Here is a 19,167-nt window from a genome sequence, read left to right on the forward strand (position 1 = left end):
CAAGCCCTTACTTAAGCTCTGCGACACCTGGACTAAAGATCTGGGTACGGACATTACGGACGAGGCCTGGGAAGTCATGTGTTAACAGACGTGCACTGTGTCATTTAACTCTAGATTCCGTCTAATACAATTTAAATTATTACACCGATTTCTCTACACCCCCGCCACACTGTACCTCTTCTCACCCACTTGCTCTCCTCTCTGTCAAGGATGTCACTCAGACGAGGCGGGATACTTCCACATGTTATGGAACTGCCCGAGGTTGAGAGACTTTTGGTTTGGAGTCTTTGACACCATGTCTACGATGTTAGAATGCACTATTGAGCCCAATCCTATGGACTGCTTATTCCATAAATGTGTGTCCCTTCGTCAAAGCTTCCACAGACTGGTTAGCCTTTGTATGCTGCTAGCAGTACGATGTATACTGTTGCTATGGTTAAAGCTTGCTAGCCCATCTGTGTCACACAGGAGGCGGGCAGTGACATGGGCCTCTGATCAGGTAGGACAATTGTCCTTACTGCAGCCAGCGTGCTGTAGGCCAGTGGACATTTGGCCTCCCCTCCGCAATTACTTGCTGACATTGAATGGTAATGAAGCAGTGTCCAAGGACTCAATATCCTGTACTTGATTTTCATCTTTGTCTTGGAATCGTCACAGTTTGTGTTTTGGTTGCTGCCCGTATCTCTTTCTGCAATATTCATTGTCATAACTGCAAGCGCATTCGTTGTTGTATAATTACTAAATTAACTAATGCTGCTATTCTTACTTCTTTTTGTAATGTGAAGCACTCAATAAATAAAGTTTAACAAAAAGAACAAAAAAAAGGTTCATTTAGATTGGACATAATGTGTCCTCCCACCCCTGGGACCCTAGACCGTTTTCAGGCTGAATGTAAAGCGTTCCCCAATGTTTCTATTCTCTGATCACCCAAGCCTGTGAGAGTGCAGTCAGTTAACGAAACATGGGCCACACTTGTATCTTCTTCTCTCTGGTTCTCTGGGAACAGTCTTCTCTGTCTGGGTCAGGTGTGTCGTTACCACAAAATGAAGCCCTTTCATCTGTAATTATGAGGATTTTAGCCTGAATTTCTGCAGGTGGCTCACTGTCTCGGTATCTGGAATTTTCCTGCTTCGCCTTTGTCCTTGGCTGGGTGTCTTGTTTCTGCTAGCCTCACGCTGCGGCGATTGTGTCAGCTTGACTGTGCAGTCAGAGTCTGTCTCTCCTTTTTGTTCATTTCAGAGACCTATAACTTCTATAGTGTTCCCCATGGCTTTTCCATGTTAGTAGCAGTTCAGCATGAGCAAGATAAATATATGAATTCTGTGCATCTCCCGGTTTCAGCAAAAGATATGAATACAGAGATATGTATGTGTATTTGTCCCCTGCCTAAGTGGGTCATAAGCATTTGTGCTTTGTGCCTATATGCAATACACTAGTGCAGGTTTGTGTAGCTTCACAAGTGGATGAATATGTACTTCATGTATAAATGCAGCTACGTCGTGATGTCAGTGATGACGTAATTGGTTTCTGATTTCCCAGTCGGTCGACCTGATTGATTGTCGTCCAAATCATCAGTTGGGTATGGTCTGAATGGTTGTCTAAGAGAATACCATTTTTCACAACTGCGATACATCGATGATTGCGGTGATGGGCCCAGGAGTGAGGCACATCTATCGCTCCTCTGTCTTCGTGTCGAGAGTCGGGCGGGGGCATGAGGGTCAGATTTGACCCTCATCTACAGGGTTTAACCTCTTTAGAGACAGAGTAGAAAACGCTGCATTTCCGTCATTCGTTTGGTAAACTTTCAACGTTGGGGAGGATATTTGATTTTAGGGGTGCAAAAGATCTGTTCTTTGGATACAACACTTTGTTGGATAATACCCTTGGAGTTTATCCTCCCATCCTTATTAGGAGGTTGAGATATATCAAACTGACAATAAATCAATTCCTCCTTCAACCCAGTGGTAAGAGTATCCCTGTCTAAGGAGAAATACTGTATCTAACCCTGCAAAGTCTCCCCACTACCCTGGGCCTTGTCTCCAGCCCCAGGATTGGGATCAGTAAGCGTCTGACCTCTCCTGTCCATCTGGGAGGAGACTTTAGGCAAGTTTTTAGTGTGGGATTCTCAGGATTCGCTACACCTTCCAGGACCTGTAAAACTCCTATGGGGGTGGGCAAAACAATATTTTACCAATATTTGCAATTGCTACATGTGCTTGGAGTACATTTGAGGGAAGCTCCGTTATTCCCCAAGCATCACCATGGTTTCGTTTTTAAACTTTTTATTAGGTTTTATCAAACAAGAAAACAATATGAGTAGACTTCAGCATTAGGAGCACTGTCAGCGGGATCACGGAACACAAAATAAACATTTGACAACAAATATTACGATAAAAGCACCAAAGTTGTCCGACACCCAGGGTGATCGCTCGGTTATGTCTGGGCACTCCCCGTGTTGTAATTTCAATGCTTATTCTTCCCATTTCCCCCATATTTTCTGAAAACATCCGGGACACCCCCTTGCAGTGTAAATTCATCGTTCCAGGGAGGAACGCCTATTCATTTCATTGGACCATCTATGTTTATCTTCTCTGTCGTTAGTCTCTTTCCCGCCCCTAGTGCCACTCCCAGAAATATCTTTTCGTATTTGGTGAAGTCAATCTCTCCCCATATGCACAATAGAATCAATTTGGGATCCCTTGGAATTGGGGAGCCCATTAATCTGGAGAGGCGTGTTAAGCACGTTGTCCAAAATTCCTGTAGCACCCCACATTCCCAGATCATGTGGAAGAAGGTGCCCTCCGCTCTTCTACATCGGAGACACTCGTCATCCCCCCCCCATATGGCCATCATTGTTCTGGAGCAATATGACCTGTGTAGGATTCGAAGCTGTATCAATCTGAGTTTAACATCAATGCCAATTTCTCGTGGGGACATAGGTGCCTCCACCCATGCTTCAGCCTCCAGTGCTCCCAGGTCCTGTTCCCATTTCCCTCTGAGGTGAGTGAGTTCCCGGGTACCAAAGGAGTTAATTGCCAGATAGAGGGTGGAGGTAACCTTGGAAGGAATACGGTTTGGGAGAACATTGGTCTCCAGGGGGGAGCAGGCGGGTATGTAGGTAAGGCTCGGGAATTGGACATTGATAGCATGTGCAAGCTGTATATGTGTAAAATGGTCCATAGGTAGCAATCTGTGTTACGTTTTTAGGGTTTCAAAATCTATCAATCGCCCCTCTTGAATATCTGCCAGTGTAGATATACCTTTTCTTTCCCGGGTTCCAAAATGTCCCATCCTCTGAATTTCGGGGAGGTGCGTGTTGTGCCACAGGGGTTGGATCAGGGTTGATCTGACGTCCCAAACTATGTGTCTATGTATCTCATTCCAGACACTGCGGAGATGAAGAGACCCTCTCGGAACCCCACTTAGGCACTTTTTATCGTCCTATAGCATGTGGAGGGGGGAAGGAGAGTATGTATCTTTTGTTTCGACTCAGGTATGTGGAAGCCTTGGGTCCCCATGTAGCCACTCATTTGCCACCCCTGCCTGTGCAGCCCAGTAGTATATACGGATATTCGGGAGTCCTATTCCCCCCTCCCACACCGAACGTTGGAGTGTTTTAAGTGCAATGCAAGGTTGTTTAGCTCCCCAAAGTAATGTGCATATAGTCCTGTCAATGTTTGTGAATGTTTCGGCGGGGATAGGGAGTGGGGCATTTTGGAGGACGTACAAGAGTCTTGGAAGCGTCAACATCTTAAACAGTGCCGCCCTCCTGAGTAATGAAAATGGGAGAGCTTGCCAGTGTGAGACGACATTCTCGAACTTTTGCACTACCAGTTGCAGGTTAAATTTGAGGAAGTCGTCCAGCGTCGCACTGACCCGTATACCCAGATAGGGGAAGCCGAGTAGCGAGTGTATGAACAGGGTTCTGGAATCGCTTCGCCCCTCCACCCCCCATGAACTTGGAAGTAAGTAGTTTTTTGTGTGTTTACGCGGAGTCCCCCAAAGTGTTGGTATTCCTCCAGGATTCTGGACACAATTGGGCAGGAGATTATTGGTTTGCTAAGATATATAAGGAGATCATCCGTGAACAATGAGACGTGTTCCTCACCTCCCTTTGGCCAGACAAACCCAGTTCTTTGTGTATCTGCTCTCAGCCTAATCGCAAGAGGTTCGACCGCAAGAAGAAATAAAAGGCGAGAAAGGGCAGCCCTGTCTAGTCCATCGGCCCAACGGGAAGGTCCTGGATGATTTCCCGTTGACACGTACAGATGCTTCGGGTAGGGTATAGAGGAGCTTGACCCATGGCACAAAGCTCTGCCCAAATCTCATGCATGCGTCTCATGATTTCCCATAGGGCACCTCACCCCACTGAAATCAAAGGCCTTTTCAAAGTTGACCGCAAGGAGGACCAGCGGATATGGGATTTCAGCTGCTCGGTCAAGGGCAACCCGGACCTTGCAGAGGTTTATTCTTATAGATTTACCCGGCATAAATCTGCACTGATCTGGGTGGATTAGAGATTCGATTACTCGGAGCATTCTGTTGGCCAGGACTCTGGCTAATATTTTTGCCTCTCCATTTATTAATGATATGGGCCTATACGAGACACAACATTCCGGAGGTTTCCCCGCTTTGGGGATTACCACAATACTTGTTTTTTTCGAAGGTCCGGGGGGAAGGCTGCCCAGTTCCCTGCTGCGGAGGAACATGAGGTGCATGTGTCTCGTCGTTGTCTCACCTAGTCTTTTCCATATCTCTAGCGGAAAACCGTTAGGGCCTGGAGTCTTCCCCGTCTGTAGTTGCGACAGGGCTTCCCCAATCTCCTCTTCGGTGATGCAGGTGTCTAACTGTTCTGTCTGTAGCCTAGAGAGTTGGGGGGATAGTGATCAAGTCCAAAAAGTATGGGGCGTTTGGTATGAGTTCTCTTGCTGGGCGAGAGTATAGATGCTCACAGTACCTAGCAAAGGCCTCCAAAATTTCGGAGTCGCCCGTTAGCATTTCCCCATCCTCAACTTGAATGACCCGTACCTGCCCTTTACACTGTTCGCGTCTTTCTAACCAGGATAGGGTTCTGCTTGCTTTGTCGCCCCGCTCGTATATCTGGCTCTGGACCAGCCAGTGGACTGTTAGAGCATTGTCTAGGGCCCTGTCTTTCAAAATTACTTGGGCCTTTACTAGGGCGTTGTGCGCCTCATGCACCCCTTCTTCTAGCAGTTGTTCTTCCTGCCTGATCACCTGGGCCTCTGCTTCAGTGATTGCTTCAGTGATTGCATCGTTGGGCCGCTTGCGATGAGCAGCGACCAAGGATATTGCTTCCCTTCGTAGGACTGATTTTATATGCTTCCCATCTTACTATCGGACAGTCAACTGCTTCTTCATTTAGGTCGAAGTACTCCGACATCTTATTAGAAAGCCCCTCCAGTATTTCTGGTATTTCCAAGTAATAGGCGTTGAAGCGCCAGGTAGGTTCACGCTTGTGTTGTGCATCCTTTAGTTTAATCAGTAGTGGGGAGTGGTCAGATATCCCCCTTGCCAGGTATTCCGCGGTTAATAGTCGGTGGGTCATGTTCTGAGGGGTGAGGATATAGTTGAGTCTAGGGAGGGACCTATGTGCATTGGAGTAGAATGAGTAGACTGCGTCTGACGTGTGTATTGCCCTTCACGTGTCAGATAGCCCCTTCGCTTCCGCAAAGGTGCGCAGTTTGGTCAGGGTATCCACAGGTCTGTTGCCTCTGTATGTTCTATAATGAGCAATCTCCATGATCTCATTGAAGTCCCCGCCTATTGCCCACAAGTCCACTCGTTCTTCTATCATAATGGCTTGGAGCTCGTTAAGAGTTCCGCCGTCAGCGTGGGAGGTGCATACACTGCTAGGAGGCCCCAGGTCTCTCCTCCCATTTCCCCAAGTACCATCACAAACCTGCCCCGAGGATCTGATCTCACTTTTGTGGTCCTGAATGAACTTGTTTGTGCAAGAGGATCATGACTCCCCTGGAACCTCTAGAAAACCCTGCAAGGTACATGTGTGGGTAGTTGGGCACCAACTGTGGATTCTTTAAAATATCTATCAGGTGAGTTTCTGTGATGAATGCAACATCTGGGGAGTATCGGTTGAGATATTGGAGTACCAGTTTTCGTTTTATACCCGTCCCTAAGCCATTCACATTCTAGGTCAGCAGGGAGATCTGTCCCATCTGTGTTACGTCTGCGTGTCTCCCGTCATGGGTTGTTTGGCAGGATGTAGTGTATCACTAGTGTCTTTGTCATGTTTGGTGCATTGAGGTGCCTCGGGCCCTTGTGTCCATTTGTTGTCCCTCCCGCTGTTGTTTAACTTTTGTGTACTTCAAACTCGAACCGACGAATCATTAACTGTAAAACATAGGCCGGATCAGTGTGACTATATGAACAGCTAAGGGTGGTATTCCAGCCCCATTTGTGTCGGGTGTAAGAAATACTCTGTTCTGTTGTTTCGCAGGTCTTGGAAATAGTCGCATGTGTCATTAGGCCTTCTTGCTGAACAACTAATTCCCAGCACTTCCCCCTCCCCTCCCCCCCCCCCCCCCCAACCAGAAGCACCTGTCACCCAAACCAATCGAACCAATCGAACCAAGAAAACCAACTTAGGGGCGGTCGGTAGGACCTGTCGCCCAAACTTGTGTAACTTAAAACACCTCAGAATGTAAATTGGGAAACCTCGAGGGGGCTGTTCCTTCCGTGTCATCCCTGCCGGGGGCTGCCAGATTCAGGGGTCCATTTCTGGTTCCTTGCGGGTCTCGCTGTGCGCAATCAGATCTCAAGTGGTCCCTGTTCCCGCCGGTGATCCGGCATTCCCAACTTCCCAGCGTAGCAGTGTGGTTTGGTCGGCGGGCTGGGTGTCGCTGATGTTGTCCTTGCGGGGTGAGCGTCCTCCCGGTTTGTTGGGACGTGAGGCAGAGAGGACCTGTGTTTCTAACCATTCCCAGGTGTCACGGGGGTTGTGGAACACGTGGACTGTGCTGTTGTAGTGCAATTTGAAGGTTGCCGGGAAGAAAAGTGCATAGTTGATGCCCAGGGACACCAGTTTCTTTTTAACTGAGTCATAAGATTGCCGCAATTTCTGGACCTCCCTCGTATAGTCGGGGAAAAATCCAATGCGGTTGCCATTATAAGTGATCGGGCCGGTTGCTCTCGCCATATGGAGGAGTGGATCACGATCCCTATAATTCATAAGTTTGGCGAGTGGCGCGTGGGAGCCCCCGGGACTGGTCTGCCCGCTGGGATCCTGTGCACTCTTTCAATGGAGAAAAAGTTCGAGCCATAAGGTCCGATAGCTAGTCTTCCAGGAACAGTTCCATGGAGGGTCCCTCCTCTCTTTCAGGAAGGCCAAGTATGCAAAGGTTATTGTGGCAGGACCTTCCTTCACTGTCCTCGGCTCTGCTCTCCAGAATGGTAATTTTCCGCTCCATTTTTTCCAGGCGGTCCCCTAGATTTTTAACGGTGTCCTCGGTGTCGGATATCCGTTCTGCTTTCCCTACCCTGGATGTTGGGTTTCTCAGGTCTTGTCTCAAAAAGGATACTTCAGAGGCTATGCCGTCAATTTTGGTCTTCACCAAGGTCCTGGAGTTGCTAATGGCTGCCATGATGTCTGTGAGCGACAGCGTCTTGCCCGCGTCCCCGGTCGTGGTATCATCCTTTGCTTCGTTTGTCAGTCCATGGGGCTTTGCTGGGTTACTCCATTGTGTACCTGTTGATTTTTTTTTTATTCTGTGTTGCTCCTCTACGGGGCAGGTCCTTCCCCATCTTTGACCCGGCGGGGCGGCTCAAGGGCGGGCTTTCGTCTCGTTGATGATGGCTTTTGTCGGACCAGCGCACAATCGCCCTCTGGTGTGCCTGCTGTGAAGGACGGGGGGACGAGTCCCCGGCCTTGTGTCAGTTCCAGGTACTTCAGTTGAGTTATTTTTCTTTGGTGTCCTGCGCTGCACCTTGCCTATGTGATAGTGTGGGCACAGTCTCTGGCCGTGCTTATGGTCCCCTGAAGTTTGTCGCCTACTGTTTGCCGGCAGTAAGGAATGGAGTTGTTTCCTTAGGTTGCTCCTGCATTGGCAGTACCACACGTTCATTTTCTCTCTGTTGTGCAGAGTTGCAGGGTGTTAGTGAGCTGACTGAATGGCCCCTCCTCTGTTGGTACGGCTGTGTGCCCCCTGTGGCCTTCTGCAGGGAGATGTGCAGTCTGCTACTTGACATGGACTGCTGCGTATCAAGCAGGGTGTCCCCGAGCAGTGAGTGTCAATGCTGTGGGACAGGCCTGTGGCGGCGGGGGGATGCGTGGTTCCATATTTCCGGAATGGTAGATGGCAGTTGGCCTTTGCTTATGGCCTTTGGAACAGCTGCTAGTCTGGAGATGCTTGTGCGGCCGTCGCTGCCGTGCACGGGCCCCTCAGAGACAGACCGCCAGATGCAGGGTGTGTGGGGACAGACTCCATGAGGTCTTGCACTTGTTGATGGAGAGTTGCAGGCGAGGTGTTGTGAGTAGGTCTGGGGTTGGGCGGGGGGTGTGAGAGGGAGCGATCACATTCCGCTTACCCGGTGTACCACCGGAGCGGTGTCCCTCCACCCTCTCCTTACCGGCAGCATGTATAGGCACCCGATGGCCTCTTGGCAGTGTAGCCGGTCTGTTGCCCCAGCGGTTCCACCCATTGCCGTCCTTGTGATTTGGACGGCGGGAATCGGTAGTTCTGGCCCCAGTCCCCTGGTTGTTGTTGCTTCTATTTCGTTGGTCTCTACGCAGCCAGAGCACCGCAGCCACGCCACCGTAGGTCGAGACAGCTCTGATTCCACAGGGCCGGAGCAGGCCAACGGTGACGGCCCCCTGAGGTGAACGGTGTATTTTGGCAGGATCCCTGGCGTTTAGCTGGTGTATTTTATTCCTGTTTCTGCCGTTTTAAGTTGAGTGCCGCAGGAGCCTCTCCCGCCACGCAGTCCAGCGGGGGGGACGGGACGGGTGTGCAAAAGTTACAGCAGGGACTCGGTGCCCTTGGCACGATTTAAGCCAGCGGGTCCCCCTCCTGCAGTCTCGGTCGTCCAGTGCCGCTCCTCCCCCACACGGCCACGCACAGTGTCTCAGGAGATTGGTAGACGGTGGAAAGGACCCAAGACGGCTCCGATTTTTGCCGGGATTTCAGGGGAATGGTGTAGGTGCAATCCCCTTCCTGGAAATATCATTGTTGGATGATTTTCTTCCCAAAATCTGCAGGATAGCGAAGGATAACGGCAGCCCTGGCAGAGCAGTGGAAAGCTACATCTGCATCTGACAGCTGCTCAACAGCGTCCCCAAGCATGACCATTGTTGACTGATGGCGACTGAGAAATATGAAGACAAACCAATTTCGAAGGCTTATAGGTGATTAGCTAGCTCCACGGCGAAAGCGCTGCTTACGCTAAAGGAACAGTGGGAGAGGGACCTCCGCCCTTTGGATGACAAGGATTGGGAATGCATACTAGGGGTGGCTAGACAGATCTCTATAGATGTGAGACCCAGGATGATCCAATACAAGGTGCTGCATGGGGTATACTACACCCCACATACACTTTTCAGAATGGGGAGAAGGGAGAATGACATTTGCCCTAAATGTAGGATTGAGATGGGTGTACTATCATATGGTCTGGTTGGTCAGAAACTAAGGGCCTATTGGCAGGAAGTACTAGCAATGTTGAATAACGTTGTAGAGGAAGATCTGGCAATGGACCATGTGATGTGTTTGGGGTGTGAGAAACCTAAGGGTATTCTCCCAAGTAGATTCCGGCAATCCCTTATTCAGGTGGCCTGGGAATGGCCGACGCTCTAAAACCCCAACCTTAGAGGCAGACGAGTGAGAGAGGATCCCATGGATGGGGGAACCCGGGTTGTGCTCTGGAAAATACCCCAGGTGAGATGATGTATTATACCGAGGAAGAAGGAGAAGAGGACGAGATCCCTAAAACCTTTGTAGGCTGGATCACATCTGCCTCCCTTCTTCACATCGCATCTTTCTTGCCCAAATCCAACAACCCCGTTGCATTCAGAAATGACCTCTCCCAGAATCCCTGTTTTCCTATGTCCTACCCGAATACTCCCAGTTATTCTCCTTCCCGTCCCTCTGATTATCATTTCCCGCAATCCCAATCTGATCAGACAAAACACTACTTCTCCCACAATCCCCCCTGTTCATTTCAGGATAATAATCCTGGTAATTCCTGTTCGTTTCACAAAACCTACCAATCTTACCCTTCTGAATTTACCACCCCCCTATGACGAAGAATATAATTTCTCACGGTAACCCCCTCTTTCCTGACACAAACACTTCTGCACACTGTAGAAAACAATGGACTGACACTAGAGTCGTTTACCTGACACAAGGATCAGGCAGAGTCAGGCAATTGACAGGAATCACGCACACCTGACAGCCCTTTCTCTTCCCCACAGGGATAAAAGGTGGACTAAGAGAGCACAATGCGAGCAAGGCAGACCGCACAACGAGAGAGCTAACTCAGCACGGCAGTTCAAGAGGAGGAGAAAGACGGCTCAAACCGAGAGGGTGACCAGGAGAGAAGCAACTTTGCCCTTTCCGAGCCAGGCCCATTAAACCTCCACGGAAGGAATCGTAATTCCGTGAACAATAGCCTGTGTGTGTTGCAGCAGATGTCACCTGTACACAGGGCCCTCCTCTGCTGATAACCAAGCCAGTGAGAGATGGCTTGCCACTGTGGTACCGGCCTTGACTCCAAAGACAAGAAAAGTCCAGCGATTCATCACAGCCGGTGAGTCGAGGGGAGAGCCGATAAGAAACCGAACTGTGTTGAACAAAAGTAGCAAGCAGCTAATTGAAGAAAGTACAAAGAACTGGTAATACGAGAGGGGAAAACCAGCTACAGAGGAGTCGGGCACCGCGTGGGTGCTCACTCGGGGGAAACTCTGGGCAATTACACTACTGTTGAAACTGCTGTTACCAGAAGGCCTTGGGAGAGGCACGAGAAAGGGGTCAAAATGGTCATACAGGGGTCTAGTAAAATCCTCGGTACAGTCGAAAGTCTTTGACCGGCAGATGATTGTGAAGCTAAGGGAAGTGAATCCCGTATCGTGAACTATTCAAGGAATTGTCTGATTGGCAAAGTTGGCAAGAGTGAACCCAACGGAGAGATGTTGATAAAGACGGGCCTAAGCCTGAAGTCCCAAAGTATACTGTGTTGATGAGAGTCAACCCGGCAAAGGGATGCCCACCGTGAACCGTTTAAAAAGACATTGAGATTTGTGAACGTTACAGAGGAGATTGTGTTGAGAAGCCGTAGTGAACCAGACGGAAGGAGGCTGATCTTTGAGAAGGGTCTGAGCCCGGAAGAGGGGAATCCAGGGGTGAAAAGCCATCACTCCACCGACCCATAAATTACAACAAAAAGATCTTTAGAAAATAAGTCAGAGTGAACCCGACAGAGGGAGGCTGAGATTCGAAATGGGTCTGAGCCCGGAAGAGGGCAACCCAGGAGTGAAGAATTATCATCCCAAGTACAATCAGGAAAGAACGTTTGTTTATATGATTTTGAGCTCATCAGGCCCTAGGAAGCAAGAAACTTAACTACCGAAGATCCTGATATTGACAACAACTTTTTGTGGATCTGAGCCCGGAAGAGGGGGATCCATTGGTGAAGGTCATCACCCAACATGCATGCGAAAAGGAACTTTTTGTTTATTTTGAATACGTCAGGTCCTCAGAGGCAAAAGACTTTTTGTAGAAAAGAGACTTGACCACTGAAGGCCGATTGCTGAGAGCGGAACTGTTGGCTCGTGCTGGGAAAGCTTGAGCGTGTGCTGTGCCCCGGAAGCCCACCTTGTCCCGTACTCAAAACGTGGGGAAAGGAGAACCCCGGCTACCACATCCTGACTTATCATTTGTGAACATTTCTTTCTTTCTTATGAACATTATGCCACACTCTTTGTATTTAGCGTAAGGATTGGCAATAGTTTTGTTCTTAGTATCGGCCCTTTTTATTTGACAAGAGGCCACTAGGACTGCCTTATTATTATTTGATGGTTGCAGCGTGCTCCCATTTTAGATTAGGCGTTTTTCCAACCCGCATATAAAGTTTAATAAAACACCCTTGAACTTTGATCACTTGTGTCTGTCTTTACTGTTGCCACCATGAGTTCCTTATAGGGGTGACTCATCTCTTACAGCGCTGGAAAAGACCAAGTTGGGCGTGGCTTAGGCACTTGCAAAAAGAGGGATAGCAATTATATGGGGGACCTGAGGCACTCCCTGAATAGACACAAGGGAGGATTGTATTAATAGGTGCATGGGGCTTAAAAAGTTTGTATACAAGAACAGGGGGTACCCCAACTACAAGAAGATATGGGGTAAATTGTTTGCCCAAATCGGAGGTCCATGATGCCTGATGGGGGAGGAGTGGCAGGGTAGGGGTGATGGACTGAAGGCATGACTTGATTAGATGCAAGACATTTGGTGGGGTGGGGATGCTTGGACAGAGAAGGGGGGGTTACGGTGGGTAATGGGGTAAGGTCATGGGGTTGAATATGTTCTTGGAGGGGGGGTGTATTTTATACTTTTTCCCGTTTGTATCGGGTTTTATTGAAGATACCGAATGGCCTACTGATGTGTTTGGCCAATACAAATAAAATAAAGTTTAGTTATTTTTTTTTTTTAAAAGCCTTTTCTGACGCAAGTGAGACCGAGGATTAGATATGAAGGTTCAGGCTGTATATCATGTGCCACGTGACTCAAATTCAAAGCCTTTCTTATATTGTCCACTCCCTAGTGGCTTCGCAAAGGTTCCACCAGATATACATGGATCAAATGTGGAAGATGCTGATGCAGTTTGGAAGCCAGTAGCCAGTAAGGAACTTGGCATCCACATTTTACATGGAAATGGGCTTATAAACGGCCTCACTGAGTTGTATCCAGCTCCTCCTTGAAGATGACTGAAAGGGAAGCTTCTAAGGCTGATGGAGTGACTGTCGTTTTTTTTTTATCTGTAAAACCACCCGACCAGAACAATTTGCCTGGTTTCATGCCTCTTATTGCTGATTGTATCTTTTAAGTTTTTATCAGAGTCTCTAAAGATTCCAGAGTGGCTTGCTTGAGCCTAGGTAATCGCATGGGCGTAAGGTAGTACCCAATTAATTTCTCAGCTTGTAAAAAGCTCCTCTGCGGTGTAAATATTTTTTTTAATAATTAGCAAATCTTTTTGAAATACACTGTTAACCCCTAATCTCTCTCCAAAGCCCCCCCCCCAACCTTCCCCAAGTAATCTACCATACAGAACACCTGACAGACCATACACTGCTGCTGTACACATCATGCATGGGCTTTGCCCCCCCTTTTTATAACAATGCTGCTTAATGAGGCAGAACTTCTTGAGAATCTCTTTCCACTGTAGTGCTCCGAGCTCTAAGCTAACATTCTGTATCTGGTTGCGGATCGCCTTACAGCCATATCCCACATTAGATTGCGTCTTCTCTAATCTTTATAGGTCCCTACTAAAATCGTTTTTTCCTGACAGTTGCTGACTCTTCCTCTTGGTTCCTTCGCTCATCAGCAGATACCTAAAGATAGCCTCGGCTGCGTCTAATACTATTGGTGGAGAACCCTCCCTCCCATTTGTTTTCTTCTAAATGACGTTTAAGCTTATCCATTATGAAATCCCTGAAGTGTTGGTATCAAAGTAGATTGTCATTACGCTGACACTTTGTCTTGCCCTGTCCTGAGCTCGAAAGGTATAGATACCGACCATATTGTGATCCGACCACACCATTGGGATTATTATATCATTCAAAAGTAGATGCGTTTAGCCTTCTTCCATCAAAATGTAGCCAAGCCTCGCATATTGTTTTTGTGGGTGTGAATAAAAGAAACTTGTGCAAATGTGTGGATTGTCTTCCCTCTGTGTGTCAAATAGATCAAATACTGCTAAACCACTGAACCCTGGGATGTCAAAGCTCTTAACTGACCATCTTCCGCTTTCTTTATTTGCAGCAAGAATGAGAGCCACTCCTTCTGTGTCCGGTCGCTGAGTCCTAACAGAAAATGCTTCAGACCAACAACTACAGCCTGGTGCTGTCACTGCAGTTTCTGCTGCTCCTCTATGACCTCTTTGTCAACTCCTTCTCAGAGCTGTTGCGCACAGTACCTGTCATACAGCTTGTGCTCTTTATGTGAGTATTACGCTACATATTTGCTATGTGAAGCCTTCCCCTGTAATCCCATAAATTAGTGGTTTTAACTTGCTCTAATGCCTTTTATGGGTACCCCTTCTACTAGTCATTGTGCTGGGTGCCTTAAAAAGGCCATCATCCTTTGCCACCTTATCCTCCCAAGATGTCTTTCCCTGCTCCTCCCTTTTATAGTCCCGCCCTCTATGTGCCTATTTTATGTAAACTTGTAACCCAATTTCTGGAGGTCTTTTTGCCCCAGTATACTTTTATGACAACCAATGTTTCTATAAATTATTTACTCCACGTTCCTTGCTTTGTCACCCCCACCCTTCTGTGAGGGTATGACGGTACTTGCACCAGTGGTCTTGAAACAAAGCAGTGTAAATCCAGATCAGAGAGTGCCTTCATTTAACTCAAAAACACTTAAGGCACCTGCTGCATTGAGTGAGTGTTCCAGGAGTCTGTGATATAATCCCTTCTGATCGAAGTCTCCCAAATAAATAGCATGCATAGTACAAGAGATTATTGTACTGTTGTAGTCCTGGGTATTGTCAATATCTTGCAAGTACTCAGATATTCTGTTTTGTACATCTGAATAGAGCATGGGCTGGGATTGCATATGAGAATTCACAGCCATGTCCCCTCTATCTTCCTGAATGGTATAACGAACACGCTGTCTCTGCAACCTTCCTGTCATAGAACACATATAGCTGGATTCCCATTGTTGGGAGATATGGCACTCTAAGATAACATTATTTGGCCAGGATCACACATTTTTGAAGAGGAGAAGGTGGTATTTGAACCCATTTCAAGATGTGAGCTGCAGTTGTGGGGGTTAGGGGGTGACTACTCGCTGTCACCTAAAAGTGAAATACCAAACATTGTGTCTATCCCCACATGCCGCGCTCACTTCCAATGAGAGTAAGTATGACAATATATGTCAAATTATCAAGTAGGCATGTAAGTCACCTAGCGGTTTATTTAAGTAATGCAATATTTATTATACTCCACACATTTGCATCCAATATTTGTTAAGCTCCACAAATTTGCACCTAACAGGTTGTACAAGATTTTCCAAACAGAATGTTGCTACAAAACCACATATATCTCACTATGACACTCAATGGTGGTTGCACACATCCAAAAGAAGGTTTTCTCACTCGCAGGTATTTGAACCCAGTTTGCATTTTAGAAACGTAACTATATATTTTCTTAGCCTTAGCTGATACAAATATGTGATGATGTATGGCTTCAAAGAGGCGGTTAAGTCACTGGGGTGCAAGTGGCTCAATATTTGGGCCAGTTACAAATCGGCCACGTGTCTCAAGCACTGTCTATAATGTTTGCCAAGGGTTTCACCAAGGTATTGAGGACAAATACAGAGGTATGCAAAACGGGGGGGGTCTGGGAAACTCTCTACCAGCACAAACACAGCCCATTGACTTGTTCTTGGGTGAATGGCCCTTGGGAGAGTCTCAACCAAGTCTTTAGCTTACTGTTCTTTTCACAGAGAAGACATTTCCCCACATATTAGTCTTTGTCCTGCCCAGGGGCAGTCCAGCACCGAAATGCTAGGCAATTCTCCTCTGAAAAAGAGTACCACAGCAACCCCATACCCGTGTTTCAACCTTGTTTGGCATCATCAGTGAGGTGAAGCTGTGTCTCTCTAAGAGCAGTGAGCAACCGTAAAGAAAACGACTAGGCTGCAGGACTTAAAAACCCCTTGCGGTCATTTTGCTCCTGTTCAGGGAGCAAATGGCTACCAACTCGGTAAAAAGGATGTGCTACTGTGGGGCCACATCAGAAGTATAAAGCTGCCATCAGCCATTACTGTAACACACTATAGTGGTGAGTAAACCTGGAGCGAAAAGGGGGACTTTTGAGTTACCCCTGCCCAAATAGCCACGTGAGCTACGAAGGGCAGCACACCAAAATAAATTTGCAGGGAGTGCTCAGTAGAAGTTACACTCTCTCACCAAAAATAAGTCTGGATACAAAAAAACAAGGGGACTACTAGAGTTAGGCCACAAATCCCCTATAGGCTCCCATTTTTCTAACACCCTCAACACTGAGACTTTAAACAGTGGTGACTAATTCCCCACGGAATGGGACTCCTGTTTCAAGTTGGTTACACTAGCCAGAAAGCAATGAGTAATTTTCCTGACTATCCTACACTTACTTTTATTGATTAGTTTGGCATCTGCAGTCTAAGCGACCTTGTACACTTGGGAGAATATCCTCAATAGCCTTTTCACATGACTCATTAGAAAGGCCTAAAAAGATCAGCGCTCAGCCTGACACGAGATCTTCGCCATCGCAGAATCCATATTGGTCTCCCCATCAGGGTCAGAAGCTGCAGCCATCCTCTTTCCTGCTGGATTTGGGCAGCTTTTGAGGCTTGCTAGTAACCTCTGTGGCAGGTAAACCATGAGTAAGAGGTGAAATACGACTGAGAAATTCAGTGAGATTGGATCCTTTAAAAAAATCTTTCCCCACCAAGTCATTCTCCAACAAGACTTTGCCTAAGGCATTTTCCTTGATTTGATTGTGTGCATTTATTGCACAAAACATCTAGTTTTGCAAAGCAATGGGGAGTTGTATGTAGCTCTTTTACAGGCTTACATGCGATTGTTACAGGGGGTATGTTTTTAAAAACATTTTATTTTATGAGACGGTTAGACAGCAGCATAGAGCAAAGATAGACGGGTCACAGCATTGTACCTTGGAAAAAGCATATTCCAAAAGTGTAATAATGACAACACTCAGTTATACTCCTCGAATTGAAAACTCCTGGTAATTAATAGCCGATGGATTGCATGGAAATCAGGTCACAAATTACAGTAGATGTTTATAGAACTATGGTCTGTGCCCTCCATGCTAAGACTTGTATATAGTTGATAAAGGGGAGCCAGGTTGCAACATATGAGGAGTATGATATATGATTTAGTATTTATAATGCACTTGTACACAAGTGTTTCTAGGTGCCACAAGACAAGGAAGTGGGGGGGACACAGGGAAGACAGGACAAGCAATCCTACTAGGCCTTGAGCAATTCAGATCGTGCAAGTGCGACAACAAAAGTGCAGCGGGAAAGGACGAGGGGGACAGTGCAGCCAGGGCAGTGCGGCTCTGGGTAAGTGAATGGAAGCAAGGGGGCAAGTAGGAGTTACAGTTACAGCCCCTAAGTGTACAGTAGGCCCAGAGGCAGTGCAGACAGACTCTCTGTGAGACTCTGAGGGTACCCGGCAGCCAGTCTGGGTAGAAAGACAGGTTAGCAGGTTAGAAAGGAAGAGTGAGAGATAAGGCAGAGGAGAAAAGGAAGGTCTTGAGCAGCTTCCACGACTTCAGGTGGTCTGGTTCAAGTTTGAGAGGGGTAGGGATGTTGTTCGAGGGAGACCCCTGCAGAGGAGCGCGATCTACCACCCACTCTTGCCTTGGAGAACCGCCTGACCCTCAGAGTTCGAGGTAGCAGAGCGAAGGGCCCTAGAAGGAAGGTATTTAGGCAGAGAGAGTTGTGTATAGTACAGGCCCTGGCCCCAGAAAGCCTTGTGGATGATGCAAAGGGTCTGGAACTTGATCCTAGCAGCCACCGGGAGCCAGTGTAGAGATTTCAGGGCTAGAGAAATGCAGTCCCTGGGCTTGAGGCCAAGGATAAGTCTTGCAGTCCTGTTCTGGATTAGTTGAAGGGGTGAAGAGTAGCATTAGGCAAATTGATAAAAAGGCTGTTGCAGTAGTCTAGACTGGAGATAACCAGAGCAACAGTGATCTTCTGGGGGAAGGTGAGAAAAGGTAGAATACCTCTGAGGAGGTGCAGCTGGAAGTGAACCTTCTTGGCAAGGTCTGTGATGTGTGGAGAGAAGGAGAGATTGGATTCGAAAATGACCCGATGTCAAGGAGTCCCCCCCCCCTTCTCACCTTCGTCCGGTGTTTGACGGTGTCTTCGATCGCTGCCTTCTTGCGAACGCTCCTGGTCTTGAACAGCGCTGCTCGAGTCTCGTCTGGTTCCAGGTTGCGTTTAGTTCCGGGAGCGCGTAGTCTAGGAATCCGGGAGTCTGAGAAAGGCTAGTAATGCTCGGAATCAGGAAGGGGGAAAGGGCCAGGAGCGGGTAACAGCACTGGGACAAAGGAAACAATACCGCGAGGTACGAACACACGTCTGAGGCTACTCTGCAATAGCATTGAGACGCGCAGAGCCGCGGAAGGCGTGGTCTATAAATAGATCACGCCGCGTTCAGCGCATGGAGCGAGCAAGGGCTTCAGCTCTGGACGGCCATGTTGGAAGTAGTACGGAATGTAAGCCCCGTGAGACAAGTACCAGGAGGTCCAAAAGGGGCGTGATCTGAAGTTCATGACCCCTGAAGGTTTGCCTCAGAGGAGAGTGGGGATAGGGGAGGGCACAAGGAGGGTGGCCATAGTGCGAGAGGGCAATGCGTTTGTCTTGGAAACTAGAAAAGATGGCGCAACGCAGGTTAAAATCCCTAAATCACGCTTAGAAACCACTCGCTGGTATTAAGCACATTATAAATGAACAATAAAATAAAAAATAAATAAAATAAAGGGGAAGTGGGAGCAGTGGTCCCAATGAGGAGAATCTCTGTTTTACTGCCATTGAAGCAAAGATCTTTGGAGGCGCACCATTTCGAAATAACGCTTAGACAGTTGGGAATGAGCAAGGAAGGACAGGAGGCTGAGGGAAGCCTGAAAGAGAGCTGTGTGTCAACCGCATAACACTGGAAGTTGGAGGAGGAGGTGAAAATCAAGTGGGCCAAAGGGGCCAAATAGACATTGTAGATCCACAGTGGGAGGCTAGAACCCTGGGGGACATCACACATGGAGAGATAGGTGGTGGAGAGAAAGGACCCAAGTTGGACCTGGGAGGGTCGGTCCAAGAGGAAAGAGGTCGACCACGCCAGAGCCTGATCCGTGATGACCAGGTTCTCACAGAGACGATTAATCAGGATGGCGGGTCGGTCCAAGAGGAAAGA

At 47.9% G+C, this 19,167-nt stretch overlaps 1 protein-coding gene across 5 annotated transcripts in view; it reads left to right on the forward strand.

The window, feature by feature from the left end:
• The window catches only part of TMEM138 (transmembrane protein 138), a 390,769-nt gene that overhangs the window by 140,800 nt on the left and 230,802 nt on the right, over positions 1 to 19,167 (forward strand). For all 5 annotated transcript variants that reach the window (XM_069623866.1, XM_069623867.1, XM_069623868.1 and 2 more), the window contains one exon: positions 14,004 to 14,182. In XM_069623866.1, the coding sequence (XP_069479967.1) occupies positions 14,055 to 14,182 (128 nt within the window). In that variant the 5' untranslated portion in view covers positions 14,004 to 14,054. The remainder of the gene's footprint in view (positions 1 to 14,003; positions 14,183 to 19,167) is intronic.

The sequence above is a fragment of the Ambystoma mexicanum genome, chromosome 11 (assembly GCF_040938575.1).
Source record: "Ambystoma mexicanum isolate Mex_15411 chromosome 11, UKY_AmexF1_1, whole genome shotgun sequence".
In the NCBI taxonomy this organism is placed as follows: Eukaryota; Metazoa; Chordata; class Amphibia; order Caudata; family Ambystomatidae; genus Ambystoma; species Ambystoma mexicanum.